Source organism: Marmota marmota, unplaced genomic scaffold (genome assembly GCF_001458135.2).
Source record: "Marmota marmota marmota unplaced genomic scaffold, marMar, whole genome shotgun sequence".
In the NCBI taxonomy this organism is placed as follows: Eukaryota; Metazoa; Chordata; class Mammalia; order Rodentia; family Sciuridae; genus Marmota; species Marmota marmota.
Window position 1 is genome coordinate 1,081,184 of NW_026000037.1, and position 17,200 is coordinate 1,098,383.

Sequence of the window (17,200 nt, forward strand, 5' to 3'; positions counted from 1 at the left end):
CCCACCTCGCTCTGAGTCTGCGCACTGGCGGCCGTCGCATGGCGGTGACGTCAGCCCGCCGACGCGCGGCGTGACGCCTGTCTTGCGCGCCGCACGTGGAAGCGCGGGCCGTTTCTCCTCGGACTCCGGTCCGCGTGGGACCCGCGGCCTGACACCATGAAGGAGACACCGCTCTCAAACTGCGAGCGCCGCTTCCTCCTCCGCGCCATCGAGGAAAAGAAGGTAGGCGGCCCGCGGGGCGGGCGGGCCGGACGCCGCTGCCCCGAGCGCGCGGGCGCGTGACCGCACGTTGTGCTTGCAGCGGCTGGACGGCAGGCAGACCTACGACTACAGGAGCATCCGGGTCTCCTTCGGGACGGACTACGGGTGCTGCGTGGTGGAGCTCGGGAAGACGAGGTAACCGCGGGACGAAGGCGGCGCTGAGCCGGGGCGACCTCGCTCGGCCGGGGTTTACGAAGCAGCCCTGAAGTCTGCACACCACTTTGTGTAGAGGTCCAAAGTGAGGGTGTTCCGGAGCGCAGAGCTCGGGTTCTGGGGCCACACGTGGGCTGCCATCAGGAGCGGGTGTCGGCTGCGTGAGTACCACGAAGCTCTGACCGGCAAGCGTCCTGTGGACCGTCGCCAGCGCCGGGCGCCGGGCACCTGGCCTGTGCGCCCCGCCCCTGTGCACCTGCCCTGCGCGTCCCGCCCCGTGCCCCGCCCCGTGCCCCGCCCCTGTGCGCGCCGTCCCCCGCCCCCTGTGCACCTGCTCCTGCGCGCCCCGCCCCTGTGTGCCCCTTGTGAGCACTTGTGGGCCACAGGCCCGCTTTCCTTTTTCCTGAGTGAAATAAGAATTCGAAAGTTGTGAGGACATTAGGTCCTAGTAGCCTGGGAAAGCTCAAGTTTTCTTGCCATCTTGTATCAGTATTTCTTTTAGAAAACAGGGTTAAAAGTCCTTCATTTTCCTCTGCATCTGTGGAATAGTAAATACTGTGATCAGTTACTTTTCTGTTATCTTCTTAGGCATATTAATATTTTTTATCTCTGCATGTATTCTGTTAGTATGTTTTATATGTAATCCTTATCTCATGTCCATTTGACATATTGAGAGTAAAATTTAAATTGTTTTATTTCTTACTTTTTTGATAAGAAAGGAAATATATTTAGTTAACATCTTTGTACCTATATCTCTGCAGAGTTCTTGGACAGGTTTCCTGTGAACTTGTTTCTCCAAAACTCAATCGGGCAACAGAAGGTATTCTTTTTTTTAACCTTGAACTCTCTCAGATGGCTGCTCCAGCATTCGAACCTGGCAGGTATTTACATCTTTATCTGGAGTTGCTTTGGTCATAGAAGAACCTGACAGCTGTAACCTGTTGTTTTAATGCCTGGTGTTACATTTCATGACATTAGCCCATTCCTGTTTTCATAGGCAGTCAGATCTCTTGGTGAAGTTGAACCGACTTTTGGAAAGATGTCTAAGAAATTCAAAGTGTATAGACACTGAATCTCTTTGTGTTGTTGCTGGTGAAAAGGTGAGGAATGAATTCTTAATCTTAGTATGGTTGTTGTTGATTCATTGGTTTCTAGATCTATGCTTTCATTCTTAGAGCTTTGGTTAATTTAGGTGGTTTTTTTAAAATTTGTTTTTGTATTGGAGATTAAACCCAGGGTGCTACATTCTCAGCCCTTTTTGCTTTTTATTTGGAGACAGCATCTCTCTAAGTTGTTGAGGGTCTCACTGAGTTGCCCAGGCTGGCCTTGATTTGAGACCCTCCTGCTTCAGCCTCCCTAGTCACTGAGATTACAGGCATGCACTACCATGACGGTGTTTAGTTTTATACTGGTTCATATCACTTCAAGTTTTCCCAGGTGCTGCCCTTAGAATTTTTTGCCATCTCTTTCTTAAGGCATAAGAAAATATCTTAAAAGGGTTAAAATAGCAACTTGGATTTGTATAAAAATGTTTTATTCACAGAACTTGTGGCTCTTTCTTATAAGCTGTCATTTACTTTGGGTGACTTGATAGGAGGAGGTAGTGTTTTCCTTTTTTATGAATAAAGAACATATTGCTCCTTCATGTGGATAGGTTCATTGATTTACATGGGCTGCCTAGTGAGTCATAAGCAGGGCTTACACTGGAAATTTTATTCAAAAACTTGTATTGTGTGAGAGTATGAGAACTTTATTTTGATAAGGGTGTCTTGTTACATTTTTTATTCCAAAGAAGTCACATCACTTGTGGCTGAATGTGACACTTTAATTTGCATTTCTTTTAAGGTACTCATATTATCATTTAAAACCTAACATTTTGAGATTTGTAAGTTAGCAGCTAAAATAAAACCATAGTTTTGGAGTTAGGAAAATCTCAGGTATAAATGCTGGGATGATTCCTTTTACTTAGAATATGTAGTTTACTTTTGTCTAATGATTCATATAGAAAGGTAAACTGTTAGTATTTCAGATCTGCTTTTTGGGGGGGAGGGTTTAAATTTTTCTGCATTTTTATTGATAAAATAGAAGAATTAATTGGAAGGAAGAAAATTGAACACAGTGTTACTGGTAAATAACCACTGGTTTCGTTTAGTTAGGTTTGTTTTTATTGTAAACTTGCTTTAGGTCTGGCAGATACGTGTGGACCTACATTTACTAAATCATGATGGAAACATCATCGATGCTGCCAGCATTGCGGCAATTGTGGCCTTGTGTCACTTCCGAAGGCCTGATGTCTCTGTCCAAGGAGATGAAGTAACCCTGGTAAGCGGCCGTGATTTGCGCCAGACCCTCCCTCCCTATGGATGAACGGGTATTCTCGATGTGCAGACAACTTACTTTAAGTAAAGTCATGTTGTAGATGGCAATTCCATAGGTTGTGAAATATATATAAGGCAAAAGTATATATGGTCAGAATTTTCCTTATCTAGATGTCTGTCAATATGAATGTAACCTTGAGCTTGGTTTTCCAGAAGAGAATGCAATAACTACTTCTTTGGATTGAACATTAGATGAAATGGTTACCCATGTTTAGGGAGTCACATGTGAAAAATCCATAGTTCTCAGCACTGAAGTGCTTATCCTGTGAGAGGCATGCAGAAACTGAACAGGACTGAGGGACTACAGATTAACCTCTCTCTAGGACTTCTGTTCATTAAGCAAAGTAGATGGCAGGAGTCCATCCGAAACACCTGGAGAGGCTTGTTAAATACACTGCTAGGCTCCACTTCCAGAGTAGGACTGAGGTGAGAATTTGCACTTCTGATACTGATGCTGCAGGTCTGGGGACCACATTTTGAAAACCACTGATCTTTGTGCCTGACTTTTGTGCTATGTCAGTTTTTTGTTTCGTTTTGGGTATTGGGAATCAAACTCAGGGGCTTGACCACTGAGCCACATCCCTAGCCCTGTTTTGCATTTATTTAGAGACAGGGTCTCACTGAATTGCTTAGTGCCTTACTGTTGCTGAGGCTGGTGGCTTTGAACTCTGAGATCCTCTTGTCTCAGCTTCTGAGCCACTGCGATTACAGGTGTGTGCCACTGCACCCAGCTCAGTTTGATTTATATAAATTACATACTACAATAATGAAAATTCACTGCAGTCATAGTTTGAGCCTGGAAGTTCCAAAAGGAAACATCAGGTGCCCAATTTTTCCAAACAATCTAAAACTAGTTTGGAGCATTCTCTTTATAGACTTAGAGGTAGAGTTTATTAACATTAGAGAAAATGTTCCTTTAGAGAAGGTGGGTGGTTATAGAAAGTAAAAAAAAAAAAAAGAAAAAGTAGAGGCCAGTTAGTAAACTTGAAAAATAAATCACTTGTAAGATTATGTGTTGTTACTGTTGGGCATGTAAAATGATATGGATGTGTTGGAAAAGTTTGGCAGTTTCTCAAAATGTTAAATGTAAACAACATTCTGTATTCAGAAAAATAACAATGGAAGAATAAAATACTCCTCTAATGTGTACATCTTTTAGCACATTTGACCTTATAATATTAAAATAAGTTGAATGGCTTAGAACTATGGAAAATTTTTTGTAGCAATTGTATGCCTAGGGATCTCTAGGAGGAAAAGAGCGTGTGTGCCTGAGAGATGTATGCAAATGTTCATAGCATTCATTTAATAGCCATGAACAAGAAATAGCCCATAGGTTCACTAGCTGGTAAATGGACAAACACAGGGTACACTGATACAAGGGAGAACTTGGTGTGTTTCATCCACCTGGGGTCCACTGCTGATAACTGCTGCAGGGTGGGTGAAACATGCCAAGTTGAAAGAAGCCAGGCGTGGAGACTGCAGATCACTGGATTCGTCTGTATAGAATACAGAGCAGAGGCCAGTGGGTCAGACAGCAAATCAGCCAGTGGTTGCTTGAGTGGAGGTGAGAGAATTGACTAGTAAAGGACCTTAAGGATTTTGTGTGGTAATGGAAATACACAGTGGGAAGGCAGTGGTGGTGCATACTTATACCCTTGCTAAAAATGGAAAAATGGATCATACTTACAAGAAGTAGATTTTATGGGATGTAAGTTATACCTCAATTAGGGTTTTGAAAAATGCATATAATTTTTTATAATTTTAAGGAATCTGAGTGGCCAAGTCAAACAAATGATTGTAAAAGAAGTGATTTAGGTACTCACCAAAATTTAGAAGGAATTTTATTTTTTACTACTTGATTCCCAAGGTGGTATTTTGTATGTTGAGAACTTAAGTATGATTATTGAACCTCTTCTTCTGAAACAGTATGCACCTGAAGAGCGTGATCCTGTACCATTGAGCATACACCACATGCCCATTTGTGTCAGTTTTGCCTTCTTCCGGCAAGGGTAAGTCGTGCCCTGACATGGGCAGAAATCATAAGCACACAAGTGTGTAGGGCAGATGAGTGACCCTTGTTGATATTGTAGCACCTCGTATTTCCTCCTGAGGGTACTAGTTGGCAAAGACCTTTCTCATAGAAATAACAAAACAATTCCATCATTACGCTTCCCGGTATTTTTCTTTTTGTAGTATACTTAGAATTTGATGAATTTACCCTGGCACAGTAGTACTTTGCCTTTCTTGAAGTTAAGAATTACGGTGGATTTTGGAGCTGTGTTAGTTCTGGGAGCAAATCACAAGGGAGATTGATTCACGACAAAGAGAAAATCTAGTTTCCTTTGGCTTTCCAGCAGTCTATTCAATGTGTTGCTAAATCCTCTAACAGAAAACGTGGTGTCTCTTAGGTTCATGGGATGGTACTTTTCAGTGAAAGCTTGAGTCTTAATTCTTCAGAAAAAAGGGAGAGCTATAAAAATATGTATTAACAGTGTTGTGCATAAGAATTAGAAGGTCTCAACTTTAGCCATTGTTATGTGGAATTTTATTATAGGGAAATGGACCAGTAATGTCTAATAGAAATAAAATGCCAGCTATATAAATAATTTAAAATTTTCTCAAGATCACATTAAAGAGGTAGAAAGAGAATTTTTATATACTTTACTTAACCTAAAATATGTAAAATATTTTCATTTTATTATACTCAATATATTTATAACTACTCATGAAAATTTTACATTTTTAAATTTCCATTTAATCTTTGAAATCTAGTGTTTTACATACCCAGTTTGGACCAGTCACATTGCAAGGGCTTATTAATCCCATATGACTACTGACTGCTGTATTGGATGGTGCAAACGCTACTGCTTTTCCTGTACCATTAGCAGAATCTAGAACAGGATGTTGGGGCAACGTTAACTAATTTAATGGTATCCAGGTTCTTATTAATGAGCCAGAAGTCATTTAATAAGAGATAGCATTAGGTTTGGATTATGTGATGTTTAAGATGTGATTTCACTGAAATAGCAAGAAATAGCCACTTAAGCATTTTTGTTTACAAAAACATATTCTTGACTCCTGTTTCATTAAATTGACTCATACCCACAGGCTTAGGCAACTTTACTGTTGACTTCATTGATGCTGTCTTTAAAAAAAAATTCCATACCCTAAAAATGACAAATATTTAGCCTCAGGATTTGTTCAGGATCATTTAATATTCATTTCAGAATGTATCTCTTGGTGGATCCTAATGAACGAGAAGAACGGGTAATGGATGGCTTGCTGGTGATTGCCATGAATAAGCATCGAGAGATTTGTACCATCCAGTCCAGTGGTGGGATAATGCTACTGAAAGATCAAGTTAGTGCTTTGACTAATGTGCCTTTAAGAATAGGTCTCTTCTTTTTAGAAGCTTTTTCTTGTCTTTTAACCAAAATCCAGTGAGAGTACTTAATTGATTGATCCTAGGATGTGCGGGAATCAGGTTTCAGTACAGTTGTTACATTCTGTTGACAGTGGACACTGAGGTGTTCTTGTCTCTGGCTGTTCCCACATGTAACCATCCTGAGCCTGACCCTTCCAACTAGAGGAACACTTTTTTTCTTTCAGTGAAGAAAGATACATGTCTTTTTTTTTTTTTTTTTTTAATGGCAAAAGGTAGAAATGAGGTAGGACGATAGTCTTACTTGTAGAATTTGGCTACCACTAGAGTGATTCTCAAACCCAGCCACATGCGAGACTCACATGGAGACTCATAGAAAGCAGAGTGCTGCTGTGGGACCTGTGGAATAAGTAGAGGAGAGCAGGGGCGCTGCTGGGCTTCCCATCCAGCTCCGCTGTGCACTAACTCTGGGCAAATGATGCTGAGTCTTTGGGCCTGTTTTGTGTGTGTGTGTAAAATAGGATGAGAGGGTAAATAGATGTAGGTATGTAGCAATGTCCAGCATACACTAGGTGCTCAGTAGACACTGGTTTCTGTTGTCCTCATGGCTGGCGTTCTTACTAGCGCCATAGTCAGGCTCCTGTTTCTGTGGATCACTTATGGGAAGGTGCAAACCTGAGCAGGCCTTTCCTGTAGTGTCAGACTGTCATGTAAGAAAGTCTGTCCTGTTAATGCAGTAGTTCTTCAGATGTTAACAGCTCTTCATCTTGCCTTGACTTGTGTTAACAATACATCATTTTCATATTTGGAAAAGCTTAAATTATAAAAATAGAGAGGCTAATTTCATGATTGTAGTTTTAAAGCCATATGGTTTGTTGTCTTTAACAGAATTCACTTTTACAAATAGGTTTTGAGATGCAGTAAAATAGCTGGTGTGAAAGTAGCAGAAATTACAGAGCTAATACAGAAAGCTCTGGAGAATGACCAAAAAGTTAGGTAAGTTTTAACTTTTTCAGAACTAAATGGTCTTTTTAATACATATTTCTGGGCCTTTCTTGTTCAAAGTCAACAATATAATTATCACACTTGATCTGTCCTTATTTGTTAACCTTAATTGAATATACTACTTGTGTTTTTGAAAGTTGATTAAATTCTATTATATTTTCTTCCTGTTTTTAAACATTACTTGTATTGAAAATCCGTAAGATTTTTCTTTAAAAATTCACATTTTCTTAGGGGAAAAACAATGTGGTAACTCAGTTAATGGAAAGAACACAAATAGGTTGATTCCCATCTCTACTTCTTACTGTGTTACCTTACCAAGATATGTAATTTAGGACTTCAGTCTCTTTTGTACCATATGTGAGGCTAATGCCTTCTTGGTAGGGCTGATTGAGGATCAGAGAATGCACTGTAAGCACCTAGCACATGCCTGGTACACGATTCCATAAATGATAATTATGGGAATTTGTTGTTATTTCCTTGACAGGCATGTTAGTAAAATAGACTATTCCAATATTTCTCACCACTGAAGGATAAAATACTTTTTCTTCTCTGTTTTTTTCTTTCATCTGTCTTTATCATTCTCCGTCCACCCACCCACAACAAAAACCCACATACAGGAAAGAAGGTGGAAAGTTTGGCTTTGCAGAGTCTATAGCAAATCAAAGAATCACAGCATTTAAAATGGAAAAGGCCCCCATCGATACCTCAGATGTAGAGGAGAAAGCAGAAGAGATCATCGCTGAAGCTGAGCCTCCTCCAGAAGTGTATCTTTGTTGTGTGGTTTGTGCATAACAGGATGGATAGCACTGTTGGCTTTACTGATGTTGTGTATGCATACTGACATTTCTTTTCTGAAATGCTGTTAGAGAAAAAACTTAAGAAAGTAATATGAGTCATATGAAGTCGACAATTTAACATCTAGCTTCTCTTTGGTTACTCTGCAGGAACCAGAAAATTCTCAATTGTGAGACCCATTTTAGGGACTGGAGGTGTGTTTCAGTGGTAGAGCACTTGCTTAGCCATGTGCAAGGCCCATCCCTAACACTGCCCAAAAATATTTTTATAGTATTTTCATTTTCCTTTGAAAATTTGTTATTTAGTATCAATGGCATGGTCAGGTTACCTTCCTTATACACTATTACACTTTATTCTTAAAAATATTTGTTTACTAAATTTACAACTGTCTTTTATTTCTCTTACCACTGGTGTCCATAAAATCCTGAGTTATATATTTTTCATTGTTCAGCTCTCCATACTACAGCTGTATTCTTTTCCATGAGAATTTGAGAAATCATTGAATAAATCTTACAAGATACGACTTTTTCCATCAGTTCAAGTAGCAGTACTTTTGCTCTTCAGTTTTCTTAACTTGTGAAGCATTGCCAAACCTGTGTTGTGGACTCCCGGAACTGCCCAGATCGGAGAGGGAGTAGAGAACACCTGGGGTGTGCTTGAAGACTCTGAGAAGGAAGGTGAGGACGAAGGTGGCAGTGACGAGGCTGTCCTTCCTGATGACGTGAAGATGGACACAGCAGAGGTTTCCAATATTGGAAGCCAAGGTAAGTGATGCTGCTCAGGAGTATTGTAGATACCTGTCTCCAGAAGCGTGTGCCTGACCTGTGTGCAGCTATGTAACACAGATAGTCTGTAGAGATCTGTGGAGAATATAGAGCAGCTACACGTGGGGTATGTGACCCTTTCTTGGAGGGGCTAAATATTTTGTGATTTAAATTTCAACCAAATGGGACTAATTGCAACATTAACATCAATTCTTTTTTTAAAGAATGTTTATTTTTGTGTAGTGGTAGACTTTTTAGCATATAAAGTTACAGCAACATTTTTAATTAAAATTTTTTTTGTACTCGTATCTGGGCCAGTTTAAAGGGTTTAAATGAGTTTTCTAGTTTTTAGACTCAAAAAAACTTATCTTACATCATGTAGTACAAACTTTCTACAAGAAGCAGTAACTCTGCATCTGTATAGAAGCCACCAGCCCCTTGTGGCTTACTACTAAACATTTGAAATGGGTTTGTCTGAGGGACTGAATTTAAATGTAATTATAGCTAACATAAAATTAAATACCATATGTGGCTAGTGGCTGCCGTATTAGTGGAGAATTAAAGGACACAAAATTTCTAGAAATGCCTGAAATACTGTCCATCGTATGTGTACCTTGCATTCTAAAAGCTGAGGAAATGAAGACGTTTATTTTTGCCTATGGATCCTTTTGCTTTTATGAATACGAAATTCTGCCTGGCCCATTTAAGATCAGGAATTGCTTTTCTTGGTAAAAGTTCTGGTAAATGGGTGAAGAGAAAACTCTCGGTGAGAACTTACACAGCTTTCCCAGGGGCTGTTTCTGTTTGGTGTTATTCAGGTAGCTATTTACCAATGGAATAAGCTGTTTACCCCAGGACTCGTGTTCACAAGGATTTCCACATCAACCTATGTAGCTCCTTTTTTTTTTTTTTTAATTGTTTTAATTAGTTACACTTGACAGTACAATAATCTTGACATATCATATATTTGAATCAGATGGGGTATAATTTCTCATTTTGGTCATGCAGTCACGTATGTAGCTGCTCCTTTTTAAATGCTGCACAAATCCAGCACCACTGCATGTACCCAGCAGCCTAGCCATTCTCTCATTGAGGACTCTGGCTGCCTTTCCTTACCTCCTTCCAGTGCTGGTGTCCTTGCACTTATACTTCATAAAGTTAATAGTTCGACATTTTATTTCTGGTTCGAAGACTAATATTTTCAATTAAATAATGAAACTGGGAGGATGGAGTCAATATTCCCAAAGGATGTGAACAAAGCAGGTGCGAACTAAAACTATGAAGAATTAATAGGCAATCAACCAATGAGGAAAAGGGTTGACTTGTATGTGTATAACGTGTCTTCATTATTAATGCTGTGGATAAAAATAGGCAAAAGAAAATGGTCCATTAACATTTTTAATGGTCAGTCCTTGTAATAATGAAAGAAATAAATTCAAAGAAAAAAGTAATAATATATTTTGGCTACTGATTAGGCAGTATTAAATAGCAGTATCTACAAGGTTCAATGAGAAATGTTTTATCATTTCCACTTCTTAGAGGAATTGGAACAGTATTTCTGGATGGATTTGGTTAAAAAAAAAAAAGAAATCTTGGAATGTGCCTTTTGACCCAACAGTTCTGCTTCTGTTTATAATGGAAGACAACAGCAGCTGCTAAGGTGGACCTTGTCCCTTCTTACCTAGAGCAGCACCAACAGCTTAGCTAGAGTCCTGACTGCAGGTCATCTGCAGATGAGATCTGATAGATGCTGCATAGATTCCCCCTGAATACTCCTGTGTGTTCAGCCTTTACAAACACAACTAAAGGAAATGAGAATTGTTAGAGGAGTTTTTCTGAGCTCTAAGGAACGACTTGAGAGAGAAAGATTTGGGAAGAACAAAGTTTATGGATCTGTAAACCCCAGAAAGCAGCTGGGGGGGTCTCAGTGTGGAATGGAGTTTGGAATCACACATAAATTCATGGGAATTTTCAGGAGATTACTTATATTGCTTTCCATGGTATTTTCTTCAAGATGCCCCTATAGTGCTCTCAGACAGTGAAGAAGAAGAAATGATCATTTTAGAACCAGACAAGAATCCAAAGAAAATAAGGTACAAATTTCCACTTTATTGCCCTCTAGTTCTGTGCTATCTTCCCCTTTTTCATTCCTGTTCATTCACTCTGGTTATAAGAAGTCAGTGCCCAGTTCTGTAGACGTGAGATGACTTTCAAAGTTTTTACTCTCACAGCTACCACATTTCATATCCTACTAGAAAAACAATGAAGCCCTAATTTAATGATCCAAAATTCAACAAGCATGTCATCAGTGAACTGTTACTTTATTCACAGAACACAGATCGTCAGTGCAAAACAAGAAAAAGCACCAAGTAAAAAGCCAGCAAGAAAAAGAAAAAAGAAGAGAATTGTTAACTAACAATAAGTTGTATATTTGCATATATAGCTATTAAAAGGATAATTTATTCAGTACAAACTACTCTGGGTATTTTTTTTATTCATAATTCCAATATAAAGCCTGATTTTTTTTTTAATGTCAGCTTTAAAACGAACCTCTAAAGTGATTTTTGACTGTTCATATGCGCAAAAAGCTTCCCAAACCATTTTCAACCTCTTCTGTGGCCTGGGTAGAGTCTAGAAGTTGATGAGGAATCAAAAAAAAATCACTTTCAGAGGCTGCTGCAGGGTGTTTACACAGAGCTGAGTCTGAGGGTCTCACTGTGCGAGCAGGCAGTTTAGTCCAGGCGTGTTTAGTTGGTGACCGTCAGCACACTAGTCCAGTTGTTGAGGAAATGAGTGCCAGGATTTTTCAGGGTGTTTTCCTAAAATGACTTTTAAGAGGAAGGCTCCTCACTCCCCACTGCACAACAAACTACAAACAAATTGTCTTTTCCAAGAGAATCTGGATCAAGTCATATTTAAACCTCCAATTAACTAAGTCAAAGATTTCCAAGTCGATTTATTATTATCCTGACAGCTGGCATCATTAATACTTTAACAAAACCACTTAAAATTAGCCAAATATCTAGGATAGATACATGTACAAAAGATATACAAATTAAAACCATTAAAAAAAGTAATAGATACCATAATTTGTCCTTGACCATAACTTCTATGTTCATAAATGATTGTGAAATGACAACCCAAGATAAAAACTGTACACCATGTACTCTGAGGGATTTACATCTTAGAAAACAGGCAGTCTTCCACGTTACACGTTTAGTGTCTCTGGTGGGTTGAGGAGAGAAACTCCATGATACCTGTAAATTAAAAAGTCTTGTTAGTAAATATTCACTGGCAAGGGAGACCTGTGCTGTGTGCGCTGGGCCCTCAGAAATGTTCTTCCTGTCTGTCTGGTTAGGTTGTTTTAGAATTGCTGTCGGATCCCCCTTCCTCTCCCCTCACCCCCAGCTGCAAGACAAAGCATCATTTACATCCTTCTCCAAGCTCCAAGAGATCAGGGTTTCCGTTTTGTTTTGGCGGTTCTGGGGATGGAACCCAGGACCTGGCTCATGCTAGGAAAGTAGTCCACTCTGATAGCCACAGCCTGAGAAGAGCTCCATAAAGAAGCTGTGGCAAACCCCATGTATGCTTTGATAAAGTAAAATGTCACAGTCTGGAAACACGTGCTCGGCTCTTACTTCGAATGCTTGTACTTCTCCCTTATGGACTGCTGTGCATGCTGCGGGGCTCTGAGGTAGGTCTGGTGGAGGTCCAGGAGACAGGGCTTGAGGCTTTCCAGGGTGTATCCGGTCTTCTGTACCAGCGATTCAGGCTACGGGAGGGGCAGGGAACCAGAGTGCCATCGTTAACAGGGGACACTGAAAACAGTGAGCCTGTGGTCAGCTGGCTCTTCACCACCACCCACCCACCCCACATCTACTTTCTCAGGCCATTCCTACGCCTTGATCCTTTCTCACTACTTTCCCCACCAGCACCATGAACTGCAGCCTCCGTGGGGCCTGAAATCCTAAGCACACCTTTCAAATCCAAGTTCACAACTAAGCCTTTCCCGTAACATGTTCAATAGGAAAGACGTCTTCAACAGTACGCATACTGGAATAGTTTTCCAAATAACAGCACCTGGACAACCCGGGCCTGGGACAGCCTGCAGTGTCATACTCACCCAGCTCTGGCCTGTGACAGTGTAGAGAGCTAAGTGAAAGGCTGCTCCAGCAACGACTGATGGCAGGTACTTCAGGTACGGGTCGGCATCTATCAAACTCAACTCTCCCAAGAACTGTAATGACAAATACTCGATGACCTAGAGCTCTAGAATTCAAACCTCAGACCCTTTCCTTCTGACCTATTTTTTTTTCTTGTCTTTGATACTGCCTCTGTGACAACCCTGGAAAAAATACATAGCCGCATCTTTACACCCCACTATCATGGTGTCTCACTCCACTTTCATCCTGCATTCCCCTCTAAGAACTAAAGACAGTGCTCCTGGCTACCATTTTCCCCACACTTTGTCCTCAAACCACTACTCCTTAGTGCTTTCCCAATACACAGCTGTCCCTCGGTGTCCATGCTGATGATCCTCTTCCAGCACCCACCCATTCACTTGAACACACCAAACCAGTGGATGCTCATGTCCCACATATGTGGATGGTCTAGCACTTGTATAAGCTTACACACCCTCCTGCATACTTTAAACCATCTCTAGGTCACTTGTAATTCTTCACGTAAACTTTATATAGTTATTGTTTAGAGAGTAATGAAAAAAAAAGTCTGTACTTGTTCAGTGTAGATGCAGTTTGATATTCCCCTGACAACTTTCAGTCCATGATTGGTTGAATTTATGAGTGGAGAACCTAGAGATAGGGAGTGCCAACCATGTACTGTCTTTCACCTATGGTAGGCTTTTTTCCATACTGCAACATTAATCTGTCCCCAGAATACTAAATCTCTTGAGCAAAGCAAATTCTACATTTGTATGTAGAATTAAACTCACGCTCACCTCTAATTATTATATAGGAATCTCCAACAAAATAATAAGTAACTTACCATTGCTAAACTTTCAACCTTACAGTTTGCAGGCTGCTGATGTAGAAAGTATTGGGTAAGAAACTGATTTACTGTTGGTGCAGCTAGGTCAAAAGCAAGGACTTTCAAAACTAGGTGCTCCATTCTCAGCACCTGTTTCTTGGTATAGGTATCATCGGTGATGTACACAAACTCGGCTACTTCTGGGGGGTATATTTCTTCAAACTTTCTACAATGAAAAAAGTTTAAATAGTAAGTCCTTTTAAGAGAAGCAAGCCTCCCAGCTCTGCAATCCCATTTGCAGAATACACAGAATGACCCCAAACCCACTTTTTACCAACTGCACTTTCACGGATACGTGACCATTGTTTCTAGCAGAGACCTTCAACTACTACTAAAAGACCCAAATCCAAGAGAACTTGTGACATATTCCTCCCAGTGCAGCACAGAACTGAGTGAGAGACATGAGATTTCCCAGGATAGGACCAATGCCAGAGCTCACAAGGTAGCTAGAAACTTAGGTAAACAGACATTTGATGTTTCCATTTTTAAATTCCATCTTCATGCCTTAGTAGAAGACATTATTTGTATGTCAAAAAGCACTTTGTTATGGAAGGAACCACACTTTCAAGCTTGGTAATCTAATCATTGTAAAATATGATATTTCATGTTCATTGGAGGTATCCTGGAATCCAGTTCCGAAGACCAGTGTTCTAGATTAGAACAATTTCATCCTCAGTCCCCTCAGCTCCCACACCACAGCCATCCCTAAAGTACTCTGACTCTGGCCTGTGTATGTAAGGACGTCACAGCTGAGATCACATTCATTCCCCGTATGGAAAGGAGAGGCTCAGACAGGAAGGAACAGTGGACTTACGAGGCTAGCAGCATGGCAGCTGTGCCCACAAGCTGAAGTTTCCCTCTCAGCACTGACATGGACGAGAGGAACCTGTCGATGTAGTTCACAGCCAAGTGCAGGGTCTCATTCTGTAGTTTATATTCTTCTCCCACTTCAACCAGCCAGTCCACAAGGATAGCCCGCATACTGTTAGTGATGTCTGGCTGCTTCTTCATGTAGCCCACTCTAGGCTTACACTTGACCTGTCCAGGAAAAGTCAGTAGTGTTAGACCATTCACCATCAACAGAGGTCTGCGTGCTGTGAACTGAAGTGCAGCACTGGAAAGACAGTGACCCCTCTGCACTCCACTCAGCTGCTCTTAGTGAACCTAGTGTGCAGAGTGGGCTCAGCCCTTACCTCCATTTCCCTAAGGTATGTGTGAATATCCTCGTGGTAGTCGGGCACTTCATTAACACTCACTGGCTTTTCATCTTCTAACACAATTGATATATCCATAGTGTGTGGCGACTCTGAGAGAATTCAAAAGACAAGATGAATTGCTTCCATTTGATTTAGTAGCTAAAAATGACCCCTATAAGGAGTCTAATAATACCAAGGCATTTATTTCATTCAACTAAAAAGGACTTCTCATGGCAAAGTACCTGGAATGTTTTACTCTAGTTTTAGTATCTGTTTACATAGATTTAGAATTGGTTCCAATTAATGAGACAAATGTTGATAAGCCACTAACAGGAGACTGAGTATTAAAGTATCATTCATCTTCCATGAGAGATGGGAGCAGATGGTATGTGATTCTATTAGGAGAGCACTTACTGTCCAAGTTTTGAATAGTATCTAAGGTTTTCCCTAAGAGAATTCAGACCCCATAGCCAGACATTTTCAGAGCACAATTAGGCATCAGCTAGAATCAGTACTTTATCAGAAAGTGAAGAAACAGCACAAAACTATAAGCAGGGCTGTCTACAGCAGCTACTATTTTTGTGGGTTAGGGAAAACAGCCATGTTTTCCCTACTAACTTGGTACAGCTACTAACTTAGAGAAGGACAGTATCACTTGCAGATGATCACTCAGAATGGTTTTACAGAAAAAAATGTTAGTTATAACTATTTATGTCTTCAAATAACACTCTCTGAAATGGTATCTGAAAAGTGAAGCTATGAATATAACTGGAATCCATTCTCTGAAACAATCAAATGGGATCAGATTCAAATAAGAATTCAAGGTCTATTTAATCAGTATGCAAATTAAGTTGGTAGAGTTCACAAAAGGGCATGAGGATCTAGGTCTTGTAGGTCACTAGGTCAAGTATCAGGGTGACAGTAGAGGAAGATCCCATCTTCTCTAAGCCTGTTATACAAAACTTCCATACAGTGTATCATAACAAATAGAGTGTCTTAAAACTTACCAAAACTACCATCCATCGGATAATCCAGAGGCACCAGAGGTTTTCTTGGTCCAGGTAAAGTAGCAGCTGTACTAAAAGCCAGGACATTCTCACACTCTGTTCTTTTTTCAGATGGCCTCTTTTGAGTCTCCTCCTCTGCTTCATCCACATGAATGGTGAATGCAGGCTGTTTACTGTTTGCCTTCCAAGGAGGAACAGCAGTGACATGCTCATCATTCACGGGAAGATCCTTTAGAGGTGCGACCTAAAGGGAAAGAATAACAGGCTTTGAGCTTATTCAATGGAGTTTTACCTTTTTCCCCTTGTAACTAATCAGAACTACGTGGAGTTAAAATAACCAAGGCTTCAAGGATGGGGTGTCAGGCTAAATAAGTTTAGGAAAAGAGGAAAAAAGTACTTATTCACCACTTTCACCCCAGGGTGGAGCAACAGAGCAAATCCGGCTAAAATGGCGGAATTTACCAAAAGCAAAATGTTTTTCAGACCCCTTCCCGAAACGGAGGTAACTCCTAGAGCAGACGGGTGGGGGTGGGGGTGGGGGATCCGGTCCTGGCAGTGCCTGGGGCTTGAAAGTGGAGAGGAAGGCTGGAAGCTGGGCGAAGGCCAATTCACGCTGTAGGGCTTGATCTGACCCCATTATCTACAGAAAGATGCTTCCACTAGGGAGCATGCTAAGAATAATGGGAGACGCTACTGCAGCGGCAACCCACGTACCAGAAAACCTGGGACCGAGTGGACTCTGGACCCCAGCCCCTAAAGAGCCGAGAGGCGCTCCCAAGTCCCGCCCAGCCGCCCTCCTGCAGACCCCTGCACCTTTACCCGGCGCGTCTTGGGCTTCTGCGGCGCGGGACACCGCGGGTTCGCGGCCTTCAGCACAGCCAGCGCGGCCTGGGTCCGCGGCTGCGGGGCGGGCGCCTTCTCCGGGTTGATGTTCTCCTGGTCCTCCTGGAACCCCGTCTGCTGCAGCGCCGGCAGTGCCGGGCCCGTCTCGCGGGCCGCAGGCCGCGGCGCGGAGCTGCCCAACATCGCGGATCCCGGGGGCGCGAGGCGGTCAGCCCGCGCGCCAAGCAGCGTGCGCTTGCCCGTCCGCCGCGGCCCAGCCAGCCTGGCCGCCGCGGCTCACCGGCTTGGACCCGCGCAGGACGCAGCGGATCGCCAAGGGTGGAGCAGGCGCGGCGCGGCCCGGCGCGGAGGCGCGGACGCCCGAGATGCA

At 41.8% G+C, this 17,200-nt stretch overlaps 2 protein-coding genes across 5 annotated transcripts; one reads left to right on the forward strand and one right to left on the reverse strand.

Moving 5' to 3' along the window:
- Positions 1–62: 62 nt before the first annotated feature.
- Exosc9 (exosome component 9) lies at positions 63–11,211 on the forward strand. Of its 3 annotated transcripts, XM_015479002.2 has the most exons (12): positions 63–222; positions 302–396; positions 1,176–1,295; positions 1,412–1,514; positions 2,599–2,736; positions 4,719–4,801; positions 6,020–6,152; positions 7,082–7,170; positions 7,797–7,943; positions 8,557–8,738; positions 10,753–10,831; positions 11,070–11,211. In XM_015479002.2, exons 1-12 carry the CDS (start codon positions 157–159, stop codon positions 11,152–11,154), a joined length of 1,320 nt encoding a protein of 439 aa, XP_015334488.1. In that variant the 5' UTR covers positions 63–156; the 3' UTR covers positions 11,155–11,211. The 3 variants fall into 3 exon arrangements, with proteins under 3 accessions (XP_015334488.1, XP_048667944.1, XP_048667943.1); XM_048811987.1 differs by lacking the exon at positions 302–396 and having other exon boundaries at positions 97–222; XM_048811986.1 differs by lacking the exon at positions 63–222 and having other exon boundaries at positions 302–575.
- On the reverse strand, positions 11,041–17,194 carry Ccna2 (cyclin A2). 2 transcript variants are annotated; one of them, XM_015479004.2, is made up of 8 exons: positions 16,807–17,194; positions 15,988–16,231; positions 14,978–15,090; positions 14,599–14,822; positions 13,743–13,950; positions 12,862–12,975; positions 12,377–12,510; positions 11,041–11,995 (listed from the first exon to the last, which is right to left on the reverse strand). In XM_015479004.2, exons 1-8 carry the CDS (start codon positions 17,011–17,013, stop codon positions 11,947–11,949), a joined length of 1,293 nt encoding a protein of 430 aa, XP_015334490.1. In that variant the 5' UTR covers positions 17,014–17,194; the 3' UTR covers positions 11,041–11,946. The 2 variants fall into 2 exon arrangements, with proteins under 2 accessions (XP_015334490.1, XP_015334489.1); XM_015479003.2 differs by having other exon boundaries at positions 16,801–17,194.
- Between the last annotated feature and the right edge of the window lie 6 nt (positions 17,195–17,200).